The sequence below is a fragment of the Stegodyphus dumicola genome, chromosome 7 (assembly GCF_044657685.1).
Source record: "Stegodyphus dumicola isolate Sdum_Otavi_A_Nest chromosome 7, ASM4465768v1".
In the NCBI taxonomy this organism is placed as follows: domain Eukaryota; kingdom Metazoa; phylum Arthropoda; class Arachnida; order Araneae; family Eresidae; genus Stegodyphus; species Stegodyphus dumicola.
In genome coordinates, this window is record NC_140774.1 from 47,232,446 (window position 1) to 47,256,403 (window position 23,958).

Here is a 23,958-nt window from a genome sequence, read left to right on the forward strand (position 1 = left end):
GAAGACATTTAGTACGCAGGTTTACTTGAACGTAAAAGAATCCTTAGTAAAATTTGTGCACACATACGTTTATTAATTTTGCCAAAAATTAATAAATTTTAAGTTTACATAATTTTTACACATTTTTTAATCAGTAATAACTGAAATATTTTTCTTTTGCCCTTATGTAATATCACATAATTCACCTATTATCACAAAAAAGGGAAAGATAGGAAATTTAAATTCACATTTTAGATCGTCTTGCAGCTGTACAAGGTACTGCGTCTATATTACAGCATTTTGATGTACATGAAGCTATTACAAACTGTTAAGAAAATGAAACTGCAGTTAGTAAGTTGGTATATTCCAAAGCAAAATAAGTGTTTATTCATTATCACATACATACAAGAGATATTTTCAAAGAAAAAATGGGAAATCTCTGGTGATATGAATAGAAAATTAGTCATAAAAAGGAGGATCAGTAGATGAAAAGACATCAGGTAAACAGCACTAAAATTATAGACAGATTAAAGAAAAGGAGCCAAACACTTCATATCAGAAAAAGAGTATATATGAACATTTTGCAAATACATGCCGAACGATAGGGTATCTCAACCAAATCACAGAAAAATACTAATTGGTTTAAGGTAGCTAAGGATTATTATTACTTTATTACTTTGCTCCTTATTACTTTGGTCCAGCACATCAGGAGATCGTATGTTGAAACAACTGCAGGTAAATCGAACTCTAAACCAAAGTTCATTGAAGGGTCTATATATCAATAAACTGCCTGTTCAGTGGATGGTAAACAAGGAAGCTAGGGTGACCGCTGCCATCTTTTCAGAATGGTTCAATAAATGTTTCATCCCAGAAGTCAGATATTATATGAATGCAAAAGGCCTTAAATTTAAAGTTATTTTGATTCTTGACAATGCAGTTGGTCTTCCTGGCTTAAAACATCCAAATGTACAAATTTGATTTCTGTCATCTAATACTACATCTTCGTTATAACTGCTAAACAAAGGTATAATTGCTACATTTAGAACGAACATTCCAACACGTTTTGAGCAGACTTCAGCGTTGAAACACTGACAGTCATTGATGTGTGGAACAAATTCTCAGTTATGGATTGTATCAATGAAGTTGGATTATTGTTAATTGAATTAAAATCTGAAACTTTGAGGGTGTGCTGAAAAGCGGTTTGGCTCCATTTTGTAAAACCCAATGATCTCATAATTCCTAATATGGTGCAGCCTCATTACAATGGTACATACAACTGATGGAAAAGGTTTGGATGATCTATCCTTTGGAGTTATTGCTGAATTGTTAGTTGACAAAGCTCTTCTAAGCGGAGATAAAATATTAGAGTCCTTAAAACTTCTTTTCCCATAGAACATAGTGACAAGGAAGAAAATGTTCCAGTTTTAAAGGAGATGTAATACAAGAAGGTCTGAAACTAGGTCATCATTTTATCAATCATGACCATAATAATGAATCCGTTGAAATGTTTTGACGGGAATTCTTGACAGCCTCTTACAGGAAATGGTATAAACGACCTAAAAAGACAGGAACATAAAGATTAACAACTGAGTTCGTTCGGAAAACTGATGAAAAAGTAGCATTAGAAGAGACTCATGTCAATTTTGTTGAAGAGATCTCAGAAAGAATTTCATTAATAGAGGAAGAAGAAGATGCCGGCAATATTTTTATTGTTAAAGCAGTGATATTCTAGTTACACGCAAACATATGCGCCTCTTGTTATCAGAAGTAAAAGTGAATACATGTAAAGGATTATTTTTTGGTTTGGTTTTTGATTCAAGAACAATATTTTTGATTTACAAATGTAAATTTCCCTTAATACATTTCCATTACGTAATATTACACGTGTTTTTCACTGAAATAAAATAATAAGTTCAAAATTGGCATTTTCAGATTTTTAAAAATTTTAAATCTATTCTTTTAGGCTTTAATAAGAATTTGTAATAGTAAAAAAGGTAATGTTCAGAAAGAGAGAGAGGGCACTATAACTAATATGCTTGTAACTTTGATGAAGAAAGTTCTAAAACATCTGGTAAAAGCCAAGCGCTCGAGATAAAATCTAGTTTCGTTCAAATATATTACTAGTTTTGCCGCTGTGCAATTACATGCGAATATGCTGCACTTGACAATAGAAAAAAAAATATTGTAATCTACTCTCAGGATGGCATTTTCAATGGACAATACATCTAGAAAATATTAGAAAAATACTAGAAAATAATTTTCTGTAGTAATTCAAAATACTGTCTGTTTACAGATTTAAAATGAGAAATAAAGTTCAGGCAGTTGTCCGTCACGGCACCTAAATATTTTATTTCGTCTTTGAACTGAATTTTTCCTGTTTAAGTTTTGGACGTCTAGAGTATTGGCCACCACGAAGATATAATTTGTTCATGCGCTTTCTCTAACTTTAATGTAAGTTCTTTGATCTCCCAGTGCTCAAAAATAGTTTTAAATTCATGAAAAAGCTTTTCTGTTTTTTTTTTTTTTTTTTTTTTTTTTTTTTAGGGACAGAGCTTTTCCCAGGACTCTAGAAACAAAGTTTAACGTTTTTGCTTCCCGGTACAAATTAAACAACTCCGATATTCTGCTGACTGGTGCGGCCGCACTGATGCCATAGTTTCTGGCTTCGATCCTATCAAGAGGATTTCCTTTCATTAAAACTAAGAGATCATCAGCCTAAGCAATGACGTGAATATCTTCAACAACACGAGAAAATAATATAACGCACATGGTATAATGCCAACTTTACTCTCTAATCATAAATTATAAGATTATAGCAACTCTTTTCAAAGAATAGATTTTCAGTACAACAAAATATTCAGTAATAAATTAAATAAAAAATATTTAAAAACCAGCTTAATTTTACTAAAAAGGGAAAAATAAAAGAGCAAACTCCATACTTCGTTTATATAGCCAAGATTATATATAAATTTAGTTCAAGCAAAGCATGAGAAGGGCAATCTACTAACTTTTATACTTTGAACAATATGAAAAAAGTAAATTAAATCTTTCACTGAATTACTATTTAACACACCCCGAACTTTGAATTTGCGATATGATAATATGGCAGACTCATTCATGGCACAGATTACCTAAATAATGAAAACAGAAATTTTACAAACTTGGTAAATGCATTTGCTCGAGAGCATTTCTTCTTTAGTTTTGAAGAAAGTGGTAGTTAACGCAGTCAAACGAACATATTTTAACTACTTAAGTCTTAAAAAATTATGGCTTCCAAACTACCTATTGGAAGCGCAAAAGACATAAACTACAGTAATTTAGTTATTATAAACTCCCTTGCATTTGACCTATCTTCGAGGCAATTCTGATGATATATTTTTTAGAGAGAGAAAAAATAATTCAAAATTTTTTGCACAAATAGGAATGAATGGAAAGCAATTGCCGTAAGCGTTTGGCAATTCCCCTTTCTCCTGTTGTATAGGTATATATTGTCTACTGGAAGCTTCCACGAAGTAAAAACTGAAGTGACTTTACAATGTTTATGCAACTTTGTATTTTGCAGTACAAGTGGCGTAACTAGAACTCTTGGGCTTCCGATAAATTTACAGTATTCGTCCCCCCCCCCGAAAAAAAAAAAAACAAATGTCGATACTTCCAGGAGCCAACATTTTGATGATGATTTTTACCAGATCTGGATTTATAGTTAAAAAATCTGATATAAACATCACATAAATTTCTTGTACGACCTTTTAAATTATACGCATTTTTTACTGCGCTTCATTTAAACTTATTTCCTCGAAAGATTATAATTTAATTAACCGATTCCTCGAGGAAATTGGAAAATGACATCAAAAATATCAAATTTTGAATTAAATATACCAGTTAGTTTTGTCGCACGAAAGTCAAACTTGTTATAATTCCACATGTATCTGAGTCCTTTTTCTGTGGCCGCGAAAACTGTTTTTTTTCACCTAATATTAAAGTTATCTTGATTTAGTCTCTTTAAAACTAATCGAAATCGATTTAGTCTTTTACAGACTTTTCCAGTATTTGATCAATACAGTTATTTGTTTCCCAGCTTTTCTTTTCAATACGGCTTGCGATATGATAAGAACTTTCCTCGCACTTTTTTATTCATATGGATAATGTTTGTCAGTGCTGTATTCCTGTCGACCACATTGTGTCCTTATTTGAAATTAACTAACATGGTTCGCAATAGTCTTTGTTAAGTTCAAGTGAACAATAAAGCCCAAATCTTTCTATCTCCAAAACCAAGTTATTAATCATTGTATAAGAACAGAAGAAAACCATCTGCAGTCTTGAGTTTTGGAAAAGTCTGTATCTTTTGGTCTACAAAGGCCAAAATTTAAAATAAATCTCTTCTTATCCTTTGTAAAAATTTCTGGATAATGACCAAAATCGGATGGATATCTTTCATTTTACTTAAAAACGGTAGGAACATTTTCTGAGCTTACATTATACATCTGTAGTTGAAACGATTTTCTGATAATTCGTAGTCGAAATAGTTTCTGGTACAATTTCAATTTTTAAAATTGTATTTGAAATATTTGATGCCGCATTTAAATGTTAGCTAATTTCTTTTGAATGTTCCTGTGAGCTCAAAATTGATACCTGATATTCTTCTAACTAGAAGTTTCAACTTGGAAATACTGATTAGCAATTTTGATTTTCTTCATTGCCCATTATAAAACATCCCTAATTCTTTTTTGCGCCCCATTTAAAGCTTTCTTCTCCATATTATAAGATTTTTTAATGTTATAATTTATAAATAAAAAGGCATATAAGCAGAGTAGTGAATCAAGAAGAAAATTTTAATAATATCGTTCAGTATTTTGTGCCTATTGAAAACAGTATTTTCTGTATCGTTTCTTAAAATTATAAGCAACTTATTTCCCATTTTCCTTTACGTTCATTTGCCAATGCAAACATTATTTTTAATAATTTTACTCTTAACATTCCATTAGCTATCATCTGCTCGAGCTAAAATTCAGTTTCATCAATGTACCAAATTCCCACCAGTGGCCGAATGATTAAGACACTAGTAACAATAATAATTCATTCTAGGTACGAAATCTAGAAAATGGTCTAATTGAATACAATTTGTTTTTTATCCCTATGCATAAGCAAATACGAGTTAACTTTCTTTCATATAGCATGTTTTCCATTGGACAAACAGCGCTCTCGTCCTTTGATATAATCGACTTATGAACAATATCTAGACTAGAAATCGCTGTTTTCATCATTCACAGCTTTTAAAAATGTAAATAAAAAATTTAAATGAAATTTAGCAAGCAATAAATTAAATTACAATTAAAAATGAATTAAATTACACTTCATGTTTTTATTTAATTAAAAGCCGGGATTAAACCATGAGATTTATGAGACCACTATCATGAGATTTATGTAAATAAAATAATTGTGTAATCAAGCTTTATTAGTTTGTTACATAATGTGTGGAATTGGTGTAAGGTCTACAATGCACAGAAAAGTAGTAATTCTTACCATCAACCAACTCACGCTTTTCGTAGTATTTACAAGAAAATTTGATATGTGGCTACAATACAAAATAGTTTCGTAAAACTGGGAATTCTACTGAACTTCAGGAGTCCTTCATTTTCGCCGTCTTTGTCACGTGCTCGCCGGCCTTAGAAGCTTAAAACGGATTCTATATATATTATAAAATTCTATTATATATATAATATTTATAAAAGAATCCGTCTACTTTTAAGTTTAAACAGATAAATGTTGCTCAGCAGGACATTCAAGAGCCCCTATGCGGTGGTATTCTTTGCATACTCTTATTTACGCCAATGTGTATCAGCAGTTTTCTTAAATCTCTTTTAAGGTAATCTTTTTTAACCTTTTAAGGTAAGTTATTTCACTTTCCCTTTCATTCTGCCCGAGAGGAAAAAAACGCATCGTTTCTTCTTTCTCGCAAATATTTCTACTTTTTTTAGTCACAGTTATTATTTTCAGATAATTATTTTATCAGTTTAGAATTTCATTTTAATTATCTAAGTTGCATGGTTGAATTATATTTCTTCAAATAATTATTCAAAAAAATTCTGTTTATTCATTCGCATTCTGTACTTCAAATATATTTATTAATATAAATATTTTGAAAATTTGTCTTTCATTTATCTAAATTGCATTTCTTTCTAAAGAACACTTTATGACTTAGCATATACGAGTACCACGATGCTTTTGAAAAATACATATTTGAAGAAATACGATAAAGCACGGTTAATATCTCTATTAATGTGGCATTCAAGGAGAATAGACAAATGAAAAATATGTCTTTAGAAAGAGATGCATGTGTTGCTTTATGTAATTTCATTATCCTATTTCAGAATAACTTAAAATATTCCATTTTTAAAATCGCTGGGATCAAATGTTATGTACATAAAAAAAATCTACAAAAAATTACTTTTGTCTCTTTAATTCCCGGACAGTTTTCTTGAGGCATTCTGCACATATATCCGCATTTATCTACCGTTTTTATTCGCTATACACGTTAAACATTTGAAACATCTTGTTCCTTGCTGAAATTTTCTTTGTATTGACGGAACCATGTTTGTGAGTAGAGGTATCGCTTTTAGTTTCGTCAGTATTTCTTCAGAGTAAAGAAGTGAAGCGATTTTGACCACGACATACTGAACGTCTTTAGAAGCTAGGCATTTTGAAAGCAGAAAAGGAAAAATGAGACTGGACTTCTTTAGATAAATTCTTGAATCTTTAACACATACATATAACATTCTATGATGTAATTTACATATAGTTTCTTTAGTGAAAAAACAGTCGCCCTTCTCTTTCACTTACAATGTCATTTCTTGGGTCTCTTCTATTAGTATAGATCTGTTTGTTGCAATATTTCAAGGTTTGCATTGAGTGAAAAACTTCAGCAAAATTATGCTTGAACCTCCCGAAATTTCGCCTTGAATGCAAAATTTCTTTAAAAGCGGCTTTCCACAAACTGATGTTCTTTCTTGTATATTAATTCTTTCAGAAATATTTATTTTCAATGTTTATTCCAAAATATTCAGTTTTTTTTCTACAACTATATTTTGATATGTTTCATGTTGTAGAATTCTCTTAAAATTTCAGTTACCTTTCAGGGAGACTGTTTTTGAATTTCTATGCATTTTGCTGCAAATTAAGTTTAAAATATAGGCCGGAGGACAAACAGTTGAGCCAAAACGTGTTTACCAAATGATAAATAAAACATCTTCCAAACTTTCTGGTCAACAGAATGCAGCATTTATTCTGTCCCACATAGTGAAGCCTGATGTCGGATGCAAGTAATATAAATCGTATAATTTGACTATTTTAAGATCAGGACTTGCCACATTAAAGAACATATTTCATTTTTTTACATTATCTGTAACAGTCTTGGCAAAAAATACTAGTTTGGAACATTCTTTCTAAAACAGTTAATACAACAAATTATGTTTCATATGCTTATACTAAAATATGGGTTATGACCAAAACTGCCAATTTTTTAAATTTGTTTATTTTATTAAATACATAATTTGAAACTATATGGAACGAAAGTGCATAGTAGTTTCGCTGTTATGGAAGATGGTCCTTTTATTAATTTTAAGAATGTAAAACAATATTCGAAATGACAGCCACGTTTTTGGACTATAAGTGCGTCCTGATTTTCATGGGGATTTTCATAAAATTTCTAGGGTTGCTGACTTCAATTTCTCGTCCACTACTTTAAAGAGTCCTTCAAGCGTGGTGGATTTGCGCTTAGAAAGGGCTCTTTTCAAGAGACCCAAGGCACAATAGTCCATAATTAAAACATCAAGGAATTCCGCAGGAATGCGTTGGAAAAGTATATATGTAGACTTGAATCAGTCTTCATTTTTTCAAGAAGTGCAATTGTACTTTTCGATGAAATTTCATTCTTTGGAAGTCACTGGGACAAAGAAATGAAATTTCTTCTATAAATATCGAACGTAAAATTTTCTCTCGAGAGTACGTTGAGTTTATTTCCCCTCTTCTTATTTTTGATTTCCCATTGTGAGAAAACCCTGCGAAAATCGAAACTCCTTGCTGAAATTTTCTTTGTATTGACGGAACCATGTTTGTGCATTTTTTACTCTTCCTTTTCGGTAACTAAGCAGACTTTTTTTTTTTTTTTTTTGTTGCAGTCATTTACAGAAATCCATGCTTCATGAAGCATTTCAATATATTTACTCCCCCCGAAATAGTTGTACAGTGATTTACAAATTGTTCTGCGCTGAATCACATAATTCGGCAAAAGCTGGTGGTAGTTAATCTTTTATTTATTGTTGCTAAGGGTGTATTTCTTTGAAACTTATTTTTGTATCGGCGCATTTTCTGTTGTTGCCAATGATTTAACTTTATATACAACAGAAGCAATATGTACCTTTTTCGGGTGTTCTTTCGAAGTCTTCTTTTTCACGTAAGTCATGATTGACGGTTTTTCTCCTTTCTGATTAATAATGAAACTTATTTTGTACTTCGAATTTTAATACCATGCATTTCACAACGTTTTTAACTAGAAATATTTCTCTTCGAAAATCGGGGGAGGGAAATATACACTCTTAGACAAAAAAAAAAAAAAAAAAAAGGACGCACTGAGAAGATATAAAGCAAATTGGGCACAAATTGATATGCATACAGGTTTCGACGGCAAAAGCAAAATGTTACATTTTGGCTGCCAATGAATGAACGGTTGTCGCTACAGCGCATCTGATCTGCGCAACTGGCAGGATATTTAAGAGGAGAAATTACGATTCCATGTCATAAATTCTTCACGAATTTCATTCCGTGTATTCTGGTAGACAGTAACTATGCCTCGCGTACAGGTGCGCGAACGATATGTGCAGATGTCAGAATTTGAGAGAGGTCACGTAGTTGGACTTAAAGAAGCCGGTTGGTCTTAACGGCGAATATCTCGACATTTGAGCAGGAGCGATGCCACTATTAGACGATGTTGGCAGGAATGGGTGACCCATGGCCTCACACAGCGTCAAGAAGGAAGCGGTAGGCATAGAGAAACGACAGAACGTGAAGACCGAGCAATCGTCAGAGCGGCACTCACAGCCCCAGATGTATCATTATCATCGATTGTACGTGCAACTAGTGCTTCAGTGACCGTAAAGACCATTCATAGATGGCTCACAGAAAGGGGTCTGCGGTCACGGCGCCCCTTGCACCGACAACCATTGACCTCTGTACAACATCAAGCCCGTTTGCAGTGGTGTCGGGCTCATTCGCATTGGAATATCACTGACCGGAGTAGAATAGTCTTCAGTGATGAGTCCCGCTTTGAATTGAGCCCGGATAACCAGCGAAGGCGAGTCTGGAGACGCCCCGGACAGCGGTGTGATACCAACCTCACAGTCTTCCGGCAGACAGGCCGACAACCAGGAGGGATGGTCTGGGGTTCCATTTCATTTCATAGTAGGACCCCTTTGGTTGTCATCCGTTGCAACCTTACAGCACAGCGGTACGTCGATGAAGTTCTAAGGCCCGTTGTGTTACTCTTCATGTCACGCCACTCTGGGCTTACATTTCAGCAAGATAATGCCCTCCCCCACACTGCACATGTTTCTACTGCTTGCCTTAGTGCTTGCCGAACATTACCTTGGCCGACAAGTTCGCCAGATGTCTCTCCTATTGAGCACGTTTGGAGCATTGTGGGCAGGGCTCTCCAACCAGCTCTGGATGTTGACGATCTAACGCGGCAGTTGGACAGAATTTGGAACGATATCCCTCAGGAGGGCATCCGCAACCTCTCTCAATCGATGCCAAGACGAATAACTGCTTTCACAAGGGCCAGAGGTGGACAAACGCGTTACTGACTTTTTCACTTTGTGAAGAACCGTCACTTGAATAACTCATCCAATTTTTCTCAAACTATAATCATTTGTTTTCCTGTACATGTACATCACTTCTCCCGATTTTCGTCTCATTCGGATAATTCCTTCTTGGTGTCTTTTTTTTTTTTTTTTTTTTGTCGAAGTTTGTATATAACGCACAAGTGGGCGTTTTTTCGTTTACAGACACATACACGTTCCGAAAGCGTTTAGGCTAACATCATTTTGAACTAAAACTATTTAAAAATAGCACATGTTTAGAATTTCCGGTAGACAGTCCAGATAGAAATGTTTTATTCCCTCATTAGTATTGTTTTTCAGTATCGCCACTGTTCACTTTGGAATAGTTGAGTTTTTAAATCCAAAATTCATTAAAGTTTTACAAAATATAAAATAGGCAATAAAACAAATTCCAGATTCGGTGTTCTAGGTGCCCATGTTTGGGTAGAGGACTATGTTATCCTAAATTTGATGACTCTTGGTACCGCTGCTTTTCCACACTGCAAGAAACATACATATATTCATGCAGATTCTTCATTATTTAGTTTCTATAAATATGATACAGAGCGAAAATATTTGGTGGCGACAATTAGAAAAGTTATACATCGCATTTAAGTGATTCAACGCTAGGCTAACGTCTCTTTGAGCTAAAAATGATTCTTCAATATCACTAATTAATTACAAGCGATATTTTGAAAGATTAATAGATTTAGAAGTTGCGGATTTCTTATTTTAAATAATAGGCTGTTCCCAGAAATTTTTATTCCAAAATACTTGCTTTTTAAGTTCTCTATCGAAATCGTTCCAAATATGTATAAACACCATCTGTATAGTCAAGATAAAAAAAAAAAAAAAAAAGACTTATTTCTCCTCCCTTACCCAAAAAAAAAAAAAAAAACTGAAAATTTTACTTTTGTTACAGTTAATTTAGAATACTATGTTTCGATATTAATTTTGACTTGCCTTCAAATTCTTAGTTCTGACAACCACTTCATCAAACATTTTGGCTTAATCCACTTCTTTAATTTTGACTAGTAATCGAACTTAGTGTATATCACAGTATAGCAATCAATAATCAGTAATCAGAGCATATTAAAAAAGAAGAAGCATTGTTGAGTTTACACAGATTTAACACCCTGTCTTAATGCAAATTACAGTATGTAATTAATGATGGAGACTGTAGAAATCCATTTATGGCACTGTTTAAAAATGAATGTAGCATTCCTTTTTCCCCTTCAGAAAAAAAATTTTCTTTGACAGGCAGTTAGTTTAGGAACGCGAAAATAATCACAAGGAGACAGATCTAGAAACCACGTGGGATGACCGAGTACATTTATTTTCTGGGCAGAAGGGGCTTTATTAATCTGTGGTAAAATGCATTTTCATGCAATAAAACGTATTTGGAATACGTTTTTCGGCCGAATAACGTAAATTTAATAATCGTCTGTCTAATTCTCAGCAATTTAATTTATCGGCTAAACCTTTAAAACTGTAGAATTGCTTTGACATATCTTTTTGTAAGATAAACCTAATATTATTTAATATGAAAATATAATTACCTGTTACCTACCAAAAACGAAGGGAAGTTATCCTCTCGTAGAATCCAAGGACACTAAGCGAGAACAATGCAAAAACTAAACATTCATTTACACTACGGTTTGGCAGTTTATAGATGAACGCATTAACACAACTGAAACTTTGCTTTCTGTGCCTCAGAACATGTTTTAAAAATTAAATATCAAATAGGACATAAGAAACTAATAACCTGGCTTTTATTTTAAACTAAGTGAGCTCTTGCCGACCACTTAAAGATGGCTAAATACTGGTAATTCGTCTCGGGTTTGAACCCAGGAGAATAAGTTGGCTGCATTTTTGTGGTTTTTCCCATGTGTAATTTGAAAAGTTTCTCTTACAGATTCTTCCATGAAGATGTCCGTCCGCATAGGCAGATGGCTTTATTGTGTTCTGCCATATTCAAATCGCTTAACATAACCTGACCCAACCTTAGCTAATGCGACGAGAATTTGAAAAAGATAGAACCAATTTAAAAACGACGTATACATCAAAGTTTTGATTTATAAAATATTACAGATTTAAATATCTGGAACGGAATTTTAAATAAAATATTAAGCGGAAGTTTTCCTCCAAAAAACATTCTTAAAAAGTTAGTTGAAAATGAAAGCAGTATCTTTAGTGCACGTTAGTAATCATTATCCAAATCTAAGATTTTCTGCCAATCTTTTTGAAGTTTTTTCAAAGCAATTCGAACCAGAAACTTGGTGGTCGGAAGTCCAAAAACAGATCAACCTCACTTCGGACTTGCAGAATGGAAGACAGCACCACAAGATGTAGCTGCGGGTGTGAAAAAAGGTAGAAGTCCAAAGGTGCAATGTCAGAGCTATATAGTGGGTGTGGAAAAAGACATCATTTGAGTTCGTACAGAATCAAGTTGACACATGTGGTGCATGCAGACACATGTGGTTTTGTATTATCTTGATGGAACTACCTTTTTGTGCTGGAACGCAGTTCGACGTTTTTCCTTGATAGTAACATCAATACGGACTAGGATCTCGTTGCACATACTGTTGAGGGTTTACCTTTTCCCAGATACTCTTTGTGGATAATACCACGGCTATCCCACCAAATACAAGCAGGACAATCAAATTGCGCTTTGAGACTACCGATCGACTCACCGGGTAGAGAGCAACCGCCTCTTCGGCCTGTGTTGTTGAAGTAAATTCATTTTTCATAAAAAGTGACAATACGGTCCAGAACTTTGTTCTTCCTTTGATATTCGAGCAGATTAGTGCAGGCCTGAACAAGTCTGTCCTTATCTACTTGAATCAGCTCGTGCGGCTCCCAGCGATTGAACTTGTACGTTAAGTTTATGCGATGCCTAGCGCGACTAATGGACATGGCACTAACGTCTAATTCCTTAGCAAGCCCTCGAATAGTTGCATACTGATCTTCTTCCACAAGTTATCGCAGGCGGGCCTCATCAATATCAGTAGGCCGGCCAGAGCGCTCTGCTTCTTGAATGTCATCATCCTTGTTTTTGAACTTTCTGTACCAAACCTTCACAGTGTCATACGATACAACATTAGTACCTAAATGTACTAATGTTGTACATTAAGCTATACACATAATTTGGTGACATTCTGCAGCTGACGTTTTGCAACAGAACTGGAAATAAATGATGATTCTAATCTGGTAGTTCCATTTAAGGTACCTTGTACTTACCAATGACGATATTTTTTTTTTTTTTTTTGAAAATTTCACAACAGCCAAAACATCATTTGATAAAATAAGATTAAACACGCCAACGCGAGCTTTTTGTACAGACATTTGCGGTGGCGAGAAACTTTCGTTAAAAGCCGATATTATTAATTTATGTACTATTCATTAACATGTCTGTATATATTGCAGTAACGAATCTTAGTTCTTTGAATTACTTTGTTATATTGGTTTGGATATAGCCCTACATATTCTAGTGTTTTGATTTTTGCTTGTACTTGCATGTAATGCTTCAATCTATATTCATCCTTTGACACAGATTCTAGCCACCAACAATTTGAAAAGTCTCATATTTCGTAATATTTGCATTTACGAGTTCTTTGGAATGTAACATTTTAAGACAACAATAGTAATTTATTGTTTATTTTAAATTATATTTTAATAATACGATAAAGTTCTTAAATTAATGATAATTAAAATATTATGAAAACCATTAAACCATCATTATTATATAATAAAGTAAGTTAAATTCACTATTATTCATCGATTTCATAAAATACTAAAATTTTACAGAGTTAGAATAATTTTGGTACAACACGTTTTTACACTAAAAAAAAGTAATTATTTTAATTATTTAAAAAAATTTCGTCAATCCAACTTTCTCAAATTTCTGAAAATTCGATTTAAAGGAAGATAAAATAAAATAGTCTTAACATGGCGAAGGTAAAAATTTAATGCTACATACATACAAATTACAAAGCTTTAAACATTTTATTAATATTCCTTATAATTTACAAAATCACTTCATGATGTTATGAATATTTGTTGTGCATCGCTAATAAAAATAAGAAATTCTATATAAATAGTTCTTGGTAAAAAAGTAGAAATTTAGGACTAAAATTAACTGTGGTAATAAAAGTGCGTAAAACACATTTGATGTTACTATCGCTTACAACAAGAATAACAAATTTCAAAACGCGTCCATATACAAATTCACATTTATCTTCGTATATTTTAAAGAAAAACCTTTAATGTTTCCAGATATGCCTAGAAATATATCTACTTTAAGATGTAACATGTTTTATAGATTATAATTCAAAATGTCTTTGAAAAATTTAAGTTATTTAAAATACAAATTTTTAAAGTAAATAAAAAAAATGTGTAAATTTAATTTAGATTAAACTTAAATTCCGAAATTTCAAAAAAGAAATCAAATTAAGCATAATTAAAAAAGCGATATTAAATGCTAAATTAATCAGTACTGTAGAATTAAAATTTAAGCACTAATTTAAAAAAAGCCTGTGTGATTTTCAGAAGACGTACTTTGGCATAACTTGAGACGAAGCTTCGATATATGGGTGAAAAAACCAGACTGTATGTCATTTAAGAAAAATTCATATTTTGTGCCAAAATACGTATGCGTATGTTAGAACAATGCTTCATGTAATTTAATGTACCTCCTAAATCTCGCTTTCGAGGTATGAAAAATGAAGTTGAATTTGGTCGATCAGCCGACTAGAACGGGACATAAAGAACGGGACTCCTTTTATTTTCACTTTGTCTACATCACTAAAAGGATCATATGCATAAGGCTAAAACCTGGTAAAATTATTTTCTTCAGATCTCAATTTGTAACGGATTCAGTCCCAACACTTTATAGATGCGTTGTATATACAAAAAAAAAAGGACTATTTTAATCGAAGCATTCAATATTTGTTTTAAAAGTAATCAAATCACACCACTTATTTCATGACTAAATACTAACTCAAAATTTGTCTTAACAAAATTTTTTGCTTCTCATATAGATTAAGAATAACTTTAAATCCTTACTGAAATGCTAAAGTAATCTAAGATGGCTTCAAATACATCAAATATAAATAAATTTCTGTATAATTAAATTTAAATGAAACAAAATGAAGTTTACAAACATAAAATTTTTATTTGAGCTTTTAAATGTAAACTATTACAAATATTTATTGATGTATTTAAAGAATATGTATATATGACAAATATAAATAATTTTAAAGACATAAAATTCAATACATCATAAAATGAGGAATTTCTATGAGCTAAAGGAAACATGCAGCTTTGCCCAAAAAACTGACTGTGCAGCCAATCATAAAATCATAAATCGTTCTGCCGAGAGACATTGAGAGCAAAGTGGATACGGAAAATAATTTTGTTAAAGAAAGTAAAAAAGAATGCAAATGAGATGGTAATTCGAATTAGAATTAAAAATAAACAGTTATTTGATCTGTATATTACATAAAGGCATAGAAATATCCTGCAAAAAGTATGTTTATAAATTATTTCAAAAATTTGCCATAATTTCATTTTCCAAAATATTTTAATGCCTTTTTCACATAAAAAAGAATTTCTAATTTTAATGCAATTATTTTATATATGAAATTATAAAAATGAGAACATTATATTAAAAAAAGGAATTCTCAAGCTAACATCACACCACTAAAATGTTTTGGGATAGCAAACACTTTATATTTTTACTGGGCACAGGAAAATGATTTTAGTTATTTTTTTAGACAAGGAGGTTGGAATAATGAATCAGATGGTTTATTCTAACCTCCATGGCTATAGATATATGCTAACCAATACAACATTTATTATCCCCACGTGGTTGGTAACATTTGAAATATAGCTAACTCAAGCTGCAATAATTTTAATTAAATGTGTATGGTTTCAAAATTCTGATATTTGAAAATGATATCCTTTCTTCATTGAATGCATTTTCTGTCTCTTATGAGACATAACTGACATGAATGGATAATTTAGATAAGCATAGTTTTGAAAATGTTCAAAAAGCCAAATTAAAGAGAGATACACAAGTATTATGAATGGGGAAACAGACATTAAAAGAAATGACTTTATAGCATCATATGCAATAATAAAGTATCGTCTGTATTTGGCAAAATTGAAATTTGATAGTCAGCTTTTTCAGCAGTGAGGTTTCTAAAATCAAAATATAAGTAAAGTAACTGAACTGGAAATGAAGGAAACATGAATTTAACATCAAATTTGAGTACATTAATAGCAAAAGTTACAAAATAACCCGTTATTTTTTGTGATAACTAGGAAAATATTTTTGTATTAACTGCTGATTTTAACATTTAATTAATTTTTGTCTGGGATACTTCTCGCAGTCATGTATACATCTATTCTATGTATCATATGTATCTCGTAGTCATGTGCTATTTGCAATGTAATGAAAAATAGAAATAATACATAATTCATCAGTAGGCTCGTCAGAGCGCTCTGCTTTTTGAATATCATAGTCCTTGTTTTTGAACTTCCCGAACCAAACAATATATAATTCATATCTTTCTTAGACCCTTTTCTTCACATAATATATTACTTGTAAATTTTGCTGAAATATTTTAAACTAATGGACAATTGCTATTAATCTGAGATTTTATTTTTTCTTTAAAATAATTTCACTTTTACCTAGACTTTATGGCTAAAAAGGAAAAATGGATCCAAATTCGTGATTTTTCTAATGGTAAAGTTCCAAACGTAAAACAAATATATTTTTGCCTGAAGTTTACTGTCAATACCACTCCCTCCCAAAGAGAAATAAAATAAAAATAAAATGTCTATTTATGAATATTTAAATATTTTCATTTGCATACTTAAAAATTAAGTCTGTACAAGTTGTTGAAAGTTGAAAAATCCCCATACAAAAAATAAATATCTAAAAATTTTAAATACAAAATAATAAGTGTATCAAAGTTTAAGCAGAAAGAAAAAATAATTAGTACTATTACAACAATAAATTACTCATTTATTGAAAATGTTAAAAAGATATAATAAACCAAAGAATTATGCTGCAAAGTGTTAATTTAGCAAAATTTATAAAAAGTCAAGAAAAATTTACATGCTCATATATTAATAAAATTATGAGAATGACAATCACATATGAAGCACCAGATCACTCGAAATATACATTTACGTATTATAAAATCATCGTTAATTTTTTATTTTAGTTTTATTTTGTGTAGGTGTGAGTGAGAGATTAGTGTTCTGCAGAAAGAAAGTGGTGAGATGGTAACCGAGAAAACTATTGTTATAACTAAAGTCTTGCCATCTCATTCTAAGATATTTGCATCAGTTTGATGCCTATATGCAGTAAACAAAGTCGCAAAGATACGAGTTGATAAATGTCAAAAAAAAATCTTTAAACGCGTTTTTATCACAGATCAAAACACAGAATAATTGAAAATTTAAGCTAATTTCTTTTTAATTTAGTGATAATTTATGAACATCTTCAACTTAGTATTTAAGTATTCTCAAACTTTACATATTAAATAAAACTTATCAGTAAAATGCTATTCATTGTTCATGAATTATAAAAAATGTCTCGTATGTTCTTTCACTTGGTAAAAAGCTTTCCTTCACATAGGACCAAAGAAAGTATTAAAATCGAACACAAAATACAGAAGTAAACTGTCAAACTCCTCACGTAATAAAACTGCTAAACATTCAGTAAAACATTAGAATATAAGTAATGTCACTTGGCAGAAGTAACAACTATTAAAATAGTCTCATGTCGGGCAAATGAGCTTCAAATAACGTACTTGCCCCCCCCCCAAAAAAAACTGTTGTGCTCTCGAATGCTCATGCGGTGGCATATGGGAAGGGATTCATGCACATACATTATGCATGCAGAGACGGTTTCTTCAAAACTTAGTCTTACAAGTTTCTAGATTTTTTTCCTCCGTGACAAGTTCGGCAGACTGGTGGTGCACCGGCTTTCGCTGGACCACCGTCGTCAGCCCATTGACATTGACCACCTCTTCCCTCCTGAATAAGGCAGCTATTTCCTCAAAAGTTCTGTTTTTGGTCTCTGGCACTTTCTTGTAGGTGAAGGTCCAGAAGATGGCTAACAGAACAGTAAATGGTAGAAAAGAGTAATTCTCGAACAAACGCTGCAGGAAGAAAAGAAGAAAAAACGCTTTTAGTAAAGAGCCTTTTTTTTTTTTTTTTTTTTAAACTTTATACACATACTAATACAAACCAATTCACCCGGAAGTAAACAACTAAGTGGCAACAAAAAGAAGATGACAACAGATTTTTTATTATCTCCATACATATGATGTTTACGAAATATTGAATAAATACATAGTAAATACAAAGAGCAATAACTGTTTAGTAATAAAGATTAAAAGGGATTTGTTAAAGAAAACTTTTTAATTTTGAAAGTGCATAACTTGGATTACTGTATAACACAAGCCACTGTATTGCAGTAGCTTGTTTTAAACTTCATCGCACCAGCAGACATGTTTTGTCACATATAGGGTGGGCCATCTAACTTTTGGAATTTGAATCGGCCATAAAAAAAATAATGAATATTTTTCAAAATTATAAGTTTGTTAGAAAGACTGGTCATTTTTATTGAAGAATGAAACACAACATCATTCAAATGGTTGCCACGACTGGCTTGACAGTTCCCCAATCAAACCATTTTTCAGTACATTTTATATTGTTTGGGTTCCCGTGGCATAAATGGCAACTTCGATTTGGTGTTTCAAGGCATCAGTCGTTTCCAGGTGGTTAGCGTAACACTATTCTTATGTATTCACTAAGGTTCCCCCTACCCACGAAAAAAAAAAATCCAACGGGGTCAAAGTGGTTTTTGGTCTGGCAGCATCATTGGGCCATTTTTCTTCGAAAATGAACAAGGAGTCGCCGTTAACGTCAATTGCGAACTTTACCGCGCCATGCTAAACAAAGCTTTGTTTCCAAAAACGGAAGAGGATGACATGCGTAACATGTGGTTTCAACAAGACGGCGCCACTTGCCCCACAGCCAATGTAATCATCGATCTTTTGAGCATTGTTTTTTTAAATCGAGTAATCAGCCGAAATGCTGATGTCAATTGGCCGCCTCGGAGCTCTGATTTGACCCCGTTGGATTTTTTTTTTTCTGGGGAATCTTTAAGGATTTATTGTTACGCTACTACCCACAGACAATTAATGACTGGAAACACGAAATCGAAGTTGCCATTCATGCGATTGTAATCCAAAAAATAGAAAATGTACTGAAAAAAATCGGGTTGATCGAATTCATAATGATGTTGTGTTTGATTCTTAAATGAAAATGTCCAATCTTTCTAATAAACTCAGTTTTGAAAAAAATATTAAGTCCCCCCCCCTTAATATATATCTGATCCAAATTACAAAAGTTAGATGGTTCATTCTTTGTATACGTCATTGCCATTTTACTAAAAAACGCTGCTGTTGTTGTCAGCAAAGTGCTTTCAAACCCAAAACTCCTTCAGTTTTTTGCAAGATGATAATCACTGGGCAGCATGGTCAGGCTGTAGACTGAATGCTCCCCAATCTCCGATCAGCAGTTTTGAAGCAGCTGCTGTGTGAATGCGGTTGGTCCCTATCATGAAGAGCAAGCAGCGTTTCGTTGGAGGGCCTTCTACTGACAATGAAAAGCTCCAGCAAGCGGTAATTATACTTTTCAATAAACTAGAAGCAGAATTATATGTCTTATCTTAACGGTAGACAAGTTACCCGAAAACTTGTCTACCGTTAAGATAAGAGCTCCAGTACCATAGTTTCTATAAGCAGTAATAACTCAAGCTATATACTTTCAAAACAAAAAGTAACGTTCAACTAATTCCATTCTTTTCTTTAACCAGTCGATTCCAGTGTAAGAAATAAGTGAAATGCTGTACATTTTTCAAATATAGCAATTTGGATGTTTAACACTTTAGTCAAAATATAAAAAATAAGTTTTACTTCAGGTCATTTGTTCTGTAAGTTGTTCATTCTATAACTCTAAGTAGGGAAAAAGAAGTTAGGGGTCAAAACAGGGAAATGTGGCTATGAAAAAATTAATAAAATCGCATGAATTAAACTACGACTAAAGGCAGAAAAAGTCCACCTAAGGCCATTAATAGCACTTTTCATTAAATGCAGAATTTAAAATTTTAGAAAGTGGATTTCGAAAAATTTACATATACAGTTGTCTTTAGAAATATATGTACATAGGCTGAAAAAGGGTAATAATGTCTCAAATTTTTATAAGCACCATAAATTTATCTAATGCTGTGAGAAATATTTTTCTCAATAGGAGATTTTTACGACCTTGTACGGGAAAAAATTGTATATTTTTATTGAAATGTTTTATACGATTAGAGCTACTGTAGCTTGGAAATCAGAATTATTTGATTTCCTTATAAGAACCATAAATTTATCATCAACTACTGAAGACCTATCATCAACTACTACTAATTTTGAAATCTTAATGCGCCTCATCAGCATTGATTGATAGCAGTATTTCTTGCTAAAACACAGCAACCAAGTATGGTCAGCACGCACTCCTAACTTTACCAATAACGCTGTAAACTTGCAAGGATTTTGTGACCATGCTACGGGTACCTTTCTCTCAATCTATGCTTTCCTTTCTTTGCTAAAGAAAGGATGCCGAAGTAGCACTAGTAACATAGTTTCAGGTAAAATGTCATTCGAAATGCTTGACCTAATTTCAGATGAGCATAATTCCATATTTGCTGACTTCGTATTAATATATCCCAAATGGAATATAAGGTATATTTTAATTTAGTTCATATTTCCTGTCTTATCTCGTTTCAACTTACAACTCTCTACCAGAATGAGTTTTTAGAATCGCGTTTAATACAAATGAGGAAGAGAACAGCATTAAAGTCAAGTTCAACTGACCTCGAGAGAGAGAGAGAGAGAGTAGCTCGCGTTTACCTTTGGGCTAAGTCCTCTTAAGCTGTTGTTACGCTCGGCCGTATTATTACATGCCTTTTGATAGTTCAGTAGCTAGTCTGAGATTACGGGCCAACTACATTAGAATTGTGTTAGCTTCGGATAAATCACTTAATTAGTCATTAATTAGTTCTTACTTTTTGAGTTTAAGCCCAAGTGGAGGCTTTGCTGTATGCCTGAAGAAAGGGGCCGAATATTAATCTGATTTTGAGTGAATAAAGTGTAATTAACCCTTTTTGAGTTTTCGCTTTCTGTTCGTTGAACTAAGCGATAATTCGCTTAACAGTTCACTAGGTTCCTCGACATTTCATTTAACAGGATAAAAGCGAGAAACTCTCTATAGGGAAAAGAATTCAGTTTTGGAACATCGTCATCAAGTTGAGCATTTTTGTTAAGTGTTTTTTTTTATTTTTATTTATTTATTTATTTATTTTTTTTTTTTTTTTTTTTTGTTTTTTGTTTTTGTTATATACTGCTGCTTTGAATCAATTGCAATGAACTGCATGATCGGTTTTCTCAACTAGCCTCCTTAATCAGTGAGAACTCGAGCATGTTGTTGTGGAGGTATATACGAGAATTCTGCTGATGTTCATTAAAATGGTCCAAAAACATGATCTCAAAACTTAAAAAAACGTCTTTTCTGTAAGTAAAACGAAATCACACAAACAGCTTATTTCATGCATTATTTGAGCATCCTCCTCTTTTTCGTAAATTTTAGAAATAAAAATCATCTAAAACTCAGTTACTTTGAAATATCCTGCTTTTGTATAATTTTTGCGTTCGTTTAGTCGAAAGGCAAAACACAGGAGTATTATCTCCTCTAAAGAAAAGAATATTTTCCTTGAAGATTCTCTAATAGAAGCTTATTCTTATTTAGAGGTATATGTTTAAGCAAGGCCAACATCAATGCATCGATCTAGGCATATTAGGTATTGCCGGGTCTCACTAAATGCTAAGTTTCTGCTCCGGATGGAACTCCAAAAGAAGAACACCCGGTGGGCGGTCCGAGGATTTCTCGTCCCTCTTTCCCTGCCCTCAACCTTTCAAGAGGATTTTGACTCATAGTATATTTTTAGTGCCCCCTTGCCGCACAGACATTATACGCTTCAGACCATCCATGCTTTCTCCAGTTTTCGAACTTCGATTTTTTCGAACTCAGGCCTTCCCAGTACGGCAACCATCGTCACTGACCACTATGCAGTCTGGGCGGCTGTTCGTATTTACGTATTTACATTAAACGTGTTTAATTGGTGGATATTTAGGTGCATAATATAAAATTACATTAAGCATGAAGGAAACCACGAAAATATCTTCATCAGAATTTGGGTTGTATTATCTGTTCTCAGTTGTTCTCTAGTAGTTAACTGGACCACTGTCAACACCTTCCAGGGTTGGCGAGTTTTCTGTGCAGTAACAATTTCTAAGAAGTAAGAGAAGTTATACTTTCCATACTGAAACATTGCATAATAAAACGAACCCAGTCCAAGACTATTATTATAAACACTTCCAAATGATTTTGTTCTTATGTGGAGGTGAGCACCTGAGAGAGGAGGTGATGCTAAATACTGCTGTTTGTTTATACCCTCAGAAATGCTAGTAAGTTTCAAAGATGGTCATCTTAGGAAATCAGTGACCACAAGTTCATTACACAGTTGATGCTTGTTATGATTTCTTGCATTATACCAAAAAAGAGAACAGTTGTATGACGTGTTTGCCACAGTGACAATAGATCTAATTTACTAATGCCAATGAATTTATACCGTTCGATGTAAGAAACTTGTCTTTAAAACGTGTCGTCATCATAGCGAGCGTTACTGTATAGCTTAGAGTATTTCTGGACAAGATAATTTGTATCTAATTAAGCTGAAGCGCTTTTACAAATTTTTTTGTATAAAAACACGATTGGTATCCGAAAGTGTTTTTTTTTTCCTCTTACTGACAGAAGAAAATGGTTACATTTTATTTGAACGGAGACTTACCTGCATCTGAAGAAAGACTAAACCGACTAAGAAATTGGCAGACCAATTGACAAAAACTGCTATGCTCATGGCGGCTGGCCTCGGGCCATGGGAGAACAGCTCGGCGGTGATCATCCAGGGGATGGAACCTGTAAATGCAAGCCACATCATGAAAAGGCCAATTTATGCACGAAATGTAATTCAATAAACAATTTTTAAAATCTTGATCTAAAAAATTTCACATTCACATCCCTTTTTCAAAATCTGAAAAGCAATTATTCATAAATAGTACATTATAATGAATTCATTTCAAGAAACTGAATTTATAACGAAAAGAGATAGTTTAGAAAGTAACTTTTATGAAGGCATTTTATGAATTTTAGAATGGAATGATTCAAAAACTCAGGCAATTTTACATCTCGTGAAAGGGAAAGAAAGCATTCATGAACAGTGGTAGAAAAAACGTTGATCTACAAAACATGCTTCTAAAAGCCATAAGCGGGGATTGAGAGCATGCAGTCATCTGTCCAAACAAGTATCTATGTGGCTGGAGAGTAGGAATAGTTATAATAACATTCGTTACTTTGAAGCAGGGTGTCCGAAAATTAAAACCACACTCAGCTGGGGTCTGATTGAACTTCTTCAGTGAAAACAGTGTAAGGGTATATCAGACTCAACATACTTTTTGGGCAACACTAACTTTAATACGAAATTTTCCTTCGAATGACAGTCAGTTAATATAAATCTGTGCTGGCAACATTCCCTGACCCTTTATTCATATTTTAACTATTTGAAGTAGTCTCAATTCGTGGGGAAAAAATTGGAGTTTTGTGCAAAATCTTGCGCATATTTGCAATAGATATGGAACAGTATTTTCCTGTGTAGTTATTTCAGAATTGCCGGAATTTTTCTAAATATCAAAGGCCATGAACACTTTGCATAGCCATATTAATGGGACTGTCATTTCATAAGCAGGTTCCTGATTTATATATGAATGACAACCTATTAACGTAGTGGTAATCATAAGAAGTAGCATCATTACGAATAATATTAATAAATAACTTAAAATTCCACTTTGGGTTTACTTTTAAAAAAGTGCAGTTTTGCATTACGAAATGGAAGCCAATGTTACAATGCAAACAGAACGGCATTTTA

The 23,958-nt window shown here is 32.8% G+C and overlaps 1 protein-coding gene across 5 annotated transcripts in view; it reads right to left on the reverse strand.

Annotated features, from left to right (window-relative positions):
* The window catches only part of LOC118181212 (glucose transporter type 1-like), a 289,653-nt gene that overhangs the window by 37,427 nt on the left and 228,268 nt on the right, over positions 1 to 23,958 (reverse strand). For 4 of the 5 annotated variants that reach the window (XM_035350293.2, XM_035350291.2, XM_035350294.2 and 1 more), the window contains 2 exons: positions 22,825 to 22,952; positions 15,005 to 18,025 (listed from right to left, as the gene is read on the reverse strand). In XM_035350293.2, the coding sequence (XP_035206184.1) occupies positions 17,777 to 18,025; positions 22,825 to 22,952 (377 nt within the window). In that variant the 3' untranslated portion in view covers positions 15,005 to 17,776. Of the gene's footprint in view, positions 1 to 15,004; positions 18,026 to 22,824; positions 22,953 to 23,958 lie in introns of those variants that run through there. The other variant, XM_085820155.1, reaches the window with a different exon arrangement.